Genomic DNA, 9345 nt, shown 5'->3' on the forward strand with positions numbered 1-9345 from the left:
ATTGCCACCTTTTTGAAATAGTTTTTTTTTTAAAGTAAAATTTCTGTCAAACCGCCTTAAGGAGATCAGTTTCGGTTTTAATTAGTTTTTGTGTTCAAAATATTTTGCTGTGAGTTTTGTTGTCCTGTGAATGTCCTCTGTTTTGGATAATTACTTGATATCAGGACTGTACAACATTTTACTTATTTTTATTTAAACATTTTTTTAAAAGAATTATAAATACAAAGATCACAAATAATGATTAACATTTTTGTTTGGGTTTAGGGTTTTGTGTCTAATTTTTAAATTTCAACAAATAACAAAAATTTAAAAATATTTTATCCGTAGTTTATATTATAAAGATTTATTTTTACAAAAATGAAATTCGTTTTAGCCAAAAGTTGTCTTTAGTTTTAATATTTTTTATTATTTAACAATGATTTTTCTCAGTGTAATAGAAAGTTGTTATATAGATTTTTCAATCATGAAATATATGTAGATATTGTACACTGGGAAGCGCCTTACACTTGGTGAATGCTGGAAATAGAAAAACATATACATAAAAAATTAATTTTATATAGTAAAAATTAAAAAAAAAACAATACAATAATAATAATAGAATTAACAATAAATTATAATTTAGAAAAACTAACTATTACGAGGAACAAAACCGCAAAGGCTATAGTAATTATCTATGTAAACATGAAATTAATAAAAGAGTAATTATATAAATAAATTCGAATAATTAATAGTATTAACCGCATATACTATAAATAAATAATTAAAGAGCTGTCTAAAAATGACTAAATTATATAAAAAGTTATGATAATATTTAATTTATTATATTATTAATTAAAATATCAGAACTCACCTTCTTGTTGCACAAAATCCACCATCTGCAATAGTTGAGTTGTTTTTTTGAAATTGCAAAATAAATTAATGTTCTGCCAAAAATGTGACTTGGTTGCCTTCTTGTGGTGAAATTCGGTTTCGAAGTGTGGTGAAAAAAAAAATTTTGTTCCATATATCATAAATGTTATTTTGAAGAAAGTTCCGGGTTGTTTTGTAGTTGTACATGCCACTTGTGTTATTAAAGTTATAAAATTTGATATTCTTTCTTATAATTTTCCATTTTATTTTATTTTTTTAGTTTAAATTGTATTTAATTTTATATGTTTTATTGCTAAATTAGCTTGAATTTGATATTTCACTATTTTCTGTTTTTTTTCTTCTTCTTTTTGTTAATATTTAGTAGTTTTATTTATATTACAAATTCTGCGTAGGTTTATTTAATGTATTTATTTATTTATACATACATATATCTCTGCTCTTAGACATAATATATATAATATGTATATTTTATATTCAGATTTTATTTAAACTATTTATATTTTTACTATGATTTTGGTACCGCCTCCATTGTGAATTGCTCACTTCAGCGTGCTCAATTACAAATGCTGACCATAATACTCGGCAGGTGGGTAATGTGGATAACCTTGATGAAAACCAGGATCGCCTGGCGGACGATGCATCATATGCGCTTGACTGTCCATCATGTAGCCCATAGCGTCATGACCGTAACCTGAGGGGCCAGCATGTGGTGTATAAACTGCAAAATAATCTAATTAAGTAAATTTAACTAATAAAATTGTATCCAGATAAGATAAAATCACTTAAAATTATCTTAAACTTTAATCTTAGTAAAAAATAATTATAGGTATATATATGTGTGTGTTTAACATTATAATTTTTTTTTTGTAAATTATATTTAATTAGAATATGTTTAAAAACCTTTTTTTCTTGAATTAATTTTGCTGAAATAGAGTATTAAATTTTTTTTACTGAATTAAAAAAATATTCATTTTTAAATAAATATAATTTACAAAAAAAAAACTATAAAATATTTTATTGAAATTAAATAAATTAAATTTTTTTTCAAAAGTTTTTTAATGAAATAAAAACAAGGTTGTTTGAATTATTTTTTTTTTAATTATTATAATTTCAAAAAAAAAAATGATAAATTTTTAATTGAACTAGAACTAAATTGTTTAAATTTTTTTATATATTTTGATTTTATTTATTTTATTTCCTATTATTTAAGTATCTTTCAGATTGTGTTGTTAGTTTTCAGTGGGCGTTCATATAACATGAAAATGCAATTTAACAATTTTAGTAGATTGTTTATTCGTTTCTAAAGAAGAACTCAACAACTGCAATACAGGGTAAAAGGACAATAGGGATATGCACAAAAATAAAAGCAGTATTTTCCTCATAGTTGCCACTTCAAGTTAAATAAATTTTCATTTGATGTGACAATAAGGAAGCGTCATCATAAAAGCTGCTATAGCCACAACAACTTCAATTTCATTTTAAACAACAACAACAACAACAAACACAACAGCAACAACAACACAACAAAAGGATAAAAATGCAGTAAAAGCATCCTGGCAGAGTATCTTCAGTTGAGTCCTTGCCATTGGAGTAGCTGGAATTGCTTTTGTCATTGGCTGCAGTGAAGTGTGGCATCATCATCATAAAATATCAGCTTTATGCGTTTCTGCAGTAGTTTTATGCTCTTCCATGGACGGGAATAAAACTTCATGTACGAAATTGTTAAGAAGGGAAATGGAAGAACCAGACGCAGTGGCAGTGGCAGTGGCGGGAGACACCAGCATTGGTTTAAGTTTTTGTGGAAATGTCATTGTTAGCGCAAGGATAATGCAATTTTCTCACATAAAACTTGAGTGTTCTGTGGTAGCTTTTTATTTCGTTTATATCACTTTTTTTCCTTCAACATTATTTTTTGTTAATTTACTGCTTTTTATACGAATATGTATGCGTGTATGCATGTTAGCGTATGTAAGTAAATATCTGTGTATCTTCACTCATCGCCATTTTAGTTAACAACTACTGACGCTTTCGTATTATTCTAGTACAATAATCGAGTGCATTGTGGAGCGCAACTATTACATTAGCTTAGGGTTTATGGCGCATATGTAAGGCGGCGTCATTAATCAAGTGCTCAAGTGCTGTAATTTAAGCATGAAAAGCAGGATTTTTACTTGAATTTATGTTGACATCGAGAAGAAAAGCGTACATTAATGTACGAGTATCTCAAATTCAGCGCGATGAGCTAAAAGGATTTTGATATTTGCACTTAGCGTATCTTAATTAAGTTGACAAAATAAAACTGCTGCTGTCAAGCACTTTTTTCTATTACTAATATTCAGAAATTTGAACTTTTGTCTACTTAAAGCAGTTTGTTTCGAGTTGTTTTTAGTGTAGAATATTATATACTTTGGTTTTGTAATTTTATGTCTAGTGATTTATTTTAAAAATGAGATATTCACCTGCACGATTTGATTGATCTATCATTGGCTGCACGATTCTTCGTCTCGCATTAATGAACCTGTAAGTACGAAAAAAATATATGGTTAGTCAAAAGTAAAATAAAAAATAATAAAATATTAATAAATTTTGGATAAATTTTAAATAAACTGCTACTCATTTTGAAGGTACTAAAATGTAATGCGGCATTAACGCTTAGACTTATCGAATTTAGCATATTTTTATATGGAGTTTATGAGGTTATATTGAAAAAGATCTGCCTTTTTTATCGCTTAATGGTCTTAGTACCCATATGTCAAGCAACACTAGTCTGATTTTGTAAAACAAACCACGTTTGAAAGGTTACATTTCAATCCATTTTTTTTTCCAAAGACAGTTATGTGAAAAAGACAGTGAAATATCTGGAAAAATATGTCACGTGGGGATACTGTGAGCGAACTCCGGATCCGAGAGTGTCTTGCTTGATTTCGTTCTGGCAAATTCGATGTCAATTATGCACCTAGTTTTGATAGACCGATGGTGCAAGGTCCGGAATTATTAAAACTAAAAAGGTCAGTAAAAAAGTAAATAAAATTTTGTAACTCATACAGCCAGGCCAATATGCAAGCTCTCAGAAGATAGCAAATGCATTAAACGTCAACCACATGTTTGTAGTTTAAAATCATTTAAAAAGAGCAGACTAAGTATAGATGTTCGATGTTTGGGTACCACATGAAGAGCACTGCTAAAACGCAATAAAACTACTTTCTGAGCGAATCATAAGGGAAGATAAAAAACTATTCTTATACGAAAATATTCAACGCAAGCTATTATGGTCAAAAGTCGGTGACAGCCCACAAACGACTTCAAAGTATTGATATACGGTTATATAGGTTATGTTGAATCTTGAGGTCGCATTAGAATGAACATGTCTATTACAAGCTACGCCAGCCTGAAGAAAATGATTAATTCAGTCCATAACTGCTCACAATACGAACGCTTGCGTGAAACAAAGCATCCAGAATTCGGCAATAAATAAGAAATTGTGCTCTATAATAACAATGCCAGGCCACACATATCTTTGAAAATTCAAAACAAATTGATGGAACTTTGTCGGAAAGCTTTGTTGCATACACCGTATAACCCGGACCTTATATGATCTGACTACAATTTGTTGGGGTCCTTGCAAAACTGTCTTTATAATAAAAAATTAGTACCGATAAACCGTAGAAGTTCCACACTGATGGCCACTCGAAAAATGGCAAGTGGTCACAAATAATAATATATATTATATTTTTAAACAATATTGATTTCCAATAAAGGAAATTTTGGTATGAAAATGTACCGAAGAAAGGCAAGAATAACACACACATAAAGATTTCGTATGGATTTTTTACGAAAATTAACACATATTGCTGCAATTTTCTGGGGTTATGTACAATAGCCTTAACATGGGGCATACCATAAACTGTCTTCCACTACATTCCGTCGGAAATTTTACTCCAATCTCTACAGTTGTTATTTTGTAACCAAAAAAAGTCATTGCAACTGCAACTTAATCAAAGCACTGAGAAAAAAGTTTAAACACAAAAAATTATTTATTGTAATTATGTTCAAAAGGTACTAGCACATTTTATATAAATAATTCATAAATCTTTGTTAAAAAAAAATATATTTTTGCTTGATCCTTTGCCGAAGTATTAACCATAAGCTCAGCATAAATCTGTGATATTCCTGGATTTTTTCTTGTTTTAATCTCAAAAGAGCGGCAAAATGTGAAAATATAAATTCCAACAGGAAAAAAATATCTGTTATGACTGTTGGTAATAAATACGAGTGCAATAACAAATAATAAGGTGTATTTATCTAAAAAAATTGTGATAAAAGTCAAAAATGCCGACAATTGTCATCATTTGCAGCAGTGCATCAGGAGGACAAACTGTAACAACCTGCAGAAAACTGACAGTGGAGTTGTACTTATGAGAAAAAAAAAATTGCTTTTTATGTAGAGAATATATAGAGAATATATAAAATATACAATTTAAGAGCAAAAAATTATTCTCACAAAAAAATTGTTAAGAATTAAGTTTTGATTTAAGCAAAAAAAAAATAAAAATTAAAAAAAACTAAGCCACAACTTATTTTGAACTCGGTTGTTGGCTACACTGACTAACGCAGATTTTTACTTTTTTTGGATTCGTTTGGACTTGGCAAGGTTCACACTTTTTCATAAAAGAGTTGAAGGCATATTTTTCTGTACAGTTAGGAACAGCAGTCAGTTGAAAAAAATAAAGTTATCCGTAAATATTTTTTACATATAAGTTCATTTGCTTTAGTTAGTTTTTTCATAAGACCTTTTTTTGCTCAAACCCACTCTATGTGGTCGTAAGAAACTTGGGTTGCATGCACTGAAACTAATTTTGTGAAGTTCTATATATAGCGCAGGCCATAACATAGTAACAGTTTATTTGGGCCAACTAATCATAGTTCCAAAATATGAAAAACTGAATTATTTTTATAGAAATTTATTGGCTTTAATAAGTTATCAATAATAAATGGATAATAAATAATAATTCAATATCATTAAACAACTATAATAAGTAGGAAGTCTATCTATTTGAGACATATGCAGACACATATTGGCGAAAAAATATATAATCTAGTCATAATGATAGTTTCGAAAATATATGACAAAGAAAAAAAATCATATCAAATATCTAAACATATGAAACTCTATTTATTTGTGCAAACAAATAAATCTAAATTACAGTCCGCAAACTGAAATATATGCGCTTTTTACCAAAACTGGTATTTGTTCACATTCGAAACTCTTTAAATCACCATAAATTACACGAAGAACTAAACCAATTGCGCATAAATCATTCTAATTAGTCTTATCAACTGCTCAACCCCACAGTAAACATCAGAAGTGAACCGAGTAAGACCAGTGTGCACACTGCCAAAGCGAACGCTCAAACACCCCCTCAAGTAGCCGGGCAAGTTACGCCATTTTGATTTGATATAAACGACAAATTACAATTGGCATTGCCAGTGCAGAACTGGAGTTGGATACTCCAACACACGCATACCTCTTAATTGTTGCTCCGCACTGTATTCTCTGGCAACAAATCAAAATTATTGTTTATCTTTCACTAAAGCGAAGACCGTGTTGCCGTACACCCAAGCCACCCAAGAGCTGCGGAGTGCAAGAGTTGCTTTTCTGCTGTAGGCACTACGGTTTGAGCCTGCCTGGATAAATAAAAGTTTTTCATCCCGTTTTCTGTGCGGATGGAGTTGGGTTTTCTCAATTTACGCATACCTTTCATTAAATGAGTATATGAAAGCTGCTAACGAAGATATTGTGGTGGAAGATATTTTTTAATATATGCAGACATGAAAAATTTGACAGTTATAAGTAAGGACTTTGGTTGTATTAAGGAAAGGATTTTTTCCCTTCAATTTTGGTAGATAATATTTTTTCAAAAAAATCATTTCAAAAAATAATTATAGCTGTTATACTATGAGGAGGTTTTTGGAAGATAGGTGTTTAGACCGATTTTAATAAAAATTATTGTATTCGATTTAGTTCGATTTACTACGGTTAACACAATGGTAAACTCTTCGATGTTGTGTGAGGGATTAATAATCTTTTGGATCAATGCCCAATCTTCTAAATTACATTACACGATATACATGACACAAATGGGTAAAGTAAATAATCAAATATAAAATAAATAACTTTTTTCTATCATAAATATTTGAACGCATTGGACCTTTTGTACTTATTAGAAATATTAAAAACTTCTGGAACTCTTAATAAAGAACTTTTAAGTTGAGCTTTTAATATTTATTTTTATTTTATGTAGTTATTAGCTATAGAGATATAGAAGACGTTTCAAATTTCATTAGACTTCCTCTTCAAGGCAGCTTATTATTAGAAGTGATTCTCCTTCTATTCTTTTAACATAATTTCTGTTAAGTGTTAATTATTCAAATTCTGGTTTTCACACATTCCTTGAATCGAAAGGTGAAATTATACAATACCCGAGAAGAATCTCAGACTTTTCTTTTATTCGAGAGGGGTTCCTTATAAGCAAGGTAATAAAAAAGACACATAGCTTGGTGGTTTACTGGAATATCGTACTAGTAGCAACATTTTTTGATTGTTATTTTAAATTTTATTATGAAAGAGTTCCACAAAAAAGTTTCGGTTCAGAGAATCAATTTAAGTTTATATGCAGTAAAATTTTTTACATGAAATATATATACCCGGAAAAGCACTACTCGATTTAAGCTCGCTAGTTGTCGCGCCAAATAATTGCATTCACAAGCAGTGCCAATGGAAATAACCTATCCAATATGGTTATACCTTTATAACCAACACCTCAATTTCTTCTACAAATAGGAATAATCATCTATAAAACCTTAATAGTTGCGTCCTGAAATTCTGTCAGCTTGAAGTTTTACAGATAATATCCGAGCATAATTTCCTTTGGATATTTGCATGGGAATACACATAAGCGTTCCATGATATAGTTGAAATGAATATTGAAGATAAACTCTGCTAAAAACACGATTTTTCAAGCGTTTAAATATAAGTTTTAGATGGCGGCGTGATGGTTAACACATTGCTCAAAATTTTAGGAGTTATGATAAAAGCAGTGGACTTCAATGCAGCTGTGGTACAGATATATATGGGTCCTATAAAGAGCTTACAAACAAGACTTGCAAGTTTATAGAAATTAGTTATGTACTTATTACAATAGATAGTGTATTAAACTAACTAAATATTTAAGTTTCAGTCTCTTAACTTAACTTAACCTGGTAACTTAACCACTTTTCTGGAGTTAACTTTAAGTGCATCTACAATTAATTAATACGGGAGCATATATTAGATATATTTATATATATCAATCACTGGACTTTTAATTAAACTTGATTTCAAGTATAACTTAGAAATTGTTGACTGTTTAATTTAAATATCTTATTCTGGGTAAAGCATGCTAAAAGTATTAGAAAAACTTTCTTCGGAACTTCGAATCCTTTGACAGAGGCAACTTGATGTCAACTAAAGCAGGCCTTCTGAAATGTTTTGTTTTTCACTTTTTAAAATAATTTTAACTTGAAGAATGTTTAATAATATGCCATTAAAATTTCATATAATGGCATTTTTGTCCAAATACTTTTATAATTAATTTAATATATAAGTTTTTTCCTTGCCGCTCCGAAGTTTAAAAAATTTTTCGGTGGAAACCCAATTTCCACAGCAACCTTTAGCAACACAATTAAATTAAATTTTATGCTTGCTCAAGCACAGATACAGTAGCAAATACCACTAACAAACTTCCACATAAAGACACAATTTAGCCAATGTAGATTTGTGTAGATATATATTGCCTTCCCAAGCAGTATATATGGACGTCGGTATATGGACGTAGAGAAGTATGGCTGAGCAGTGGCAACTCCCACAGACAAATTAACGCCACACTTAATCCAAAATATGCAAGAAAGCGTAAAGAAATGTGCCCACATTTTCTCAACACCTAATAACAAAAAAATTAAAAGTAAATGTGGACTACATACTTAAATATCTACCCATCTACCCATGGATACGAAAAAAAGTATCTGAAAAAACTTTGAATGAAGAGGCTGTGAACCAAATCCAGTAAAAATGGCAACAGAAGAGAATACTTTTTTTTTTATGAAGAAATACAAAGCAGAAGGTAGACACTTTTGGTAATTTATTGCCTGACACCTTGGCGATTTGCTTGTCGCAAGCTTTTCTGTTTTTCGCTCCACGTTTCACTTTTTCTGAATGGTTTTTTTCTTTATTAAAAAGAAATTTTCGGAAACTCTAACGAATGGAAAATATTTGAAATCCAATGGGAATTAGGAAACAAACAAACCAACAAAAAAATCGTGGCATATTTATAGGCTAAGAAGTGGGCTAACATCAAAAACGGGCATATAAGTGAAGTGCGCCGTTAGCTGTTAGCTATTAGTGGGCTAAACGACGACCTCAAACAGCATCCGAAGTTT

At 30.0% G+C, this 9345-nt stretch overlaps 2 protein-coding genes across 7 annotated transcripts in view; one reads left to right on the forward strand and one right to left on the reverse strand.

Annotated features, from left to right (window-relative positions):
• The window catches only part of LOC119682001 (lethal(3)malignant brain tumor-like protein 1), a 428722-nt gene that overhangs the window by 42322 nt on the left and 377055 nt on the right, over positions 1–9345 (forward strand). The gene's annotated exons all lie outside the window — the stretch shown is intronic.
• LOC119682017 (homeobox protein homothorax-like) lies at positions 1310–3383 on the reverse strand. Of its 2 annotated transcripts, none has more exons than XM_038095347.1 (2): positions 3330–3383; positions 1310–1588 (listed from the first exon to the last, which is right to left on the reverse strand). In XM_038095347.1, the coding sequence occupies exons 1-2, from the start codon at positions 3352–3354 to the stop codon at positions 1428–1430; spliced, it is 186 nt and encodes a 61-aa protein (XP_037951275.1). In that variant the 5' UTR covers positions 3355–3383; the 3' UTR covers positions 1310–1427. The 2 variants fall into 2 exon arrangements, with proteins under 2 accessions (XP_037951275.1, XP_037951274.1); XM_038095346.1 differs by having other exon boundaries at positions 1310–1600.

The sequence above is a fragment of the Teleopsis dalmanni genome, chromosome 2, assembly GCF_002237135.1.
Source record: "Teleopsis dalmanni isolate 2A chromosome 2, ASM223713v2, whole genome shotgun sequence".
NCBI classification, from domain to species: domain Eukaryota; kingdom Metazoa; phylum Arthropoda; class Insecta; order Diptera; family Diopsidae; genus Teleopsis; species Teleopsis dalmanni.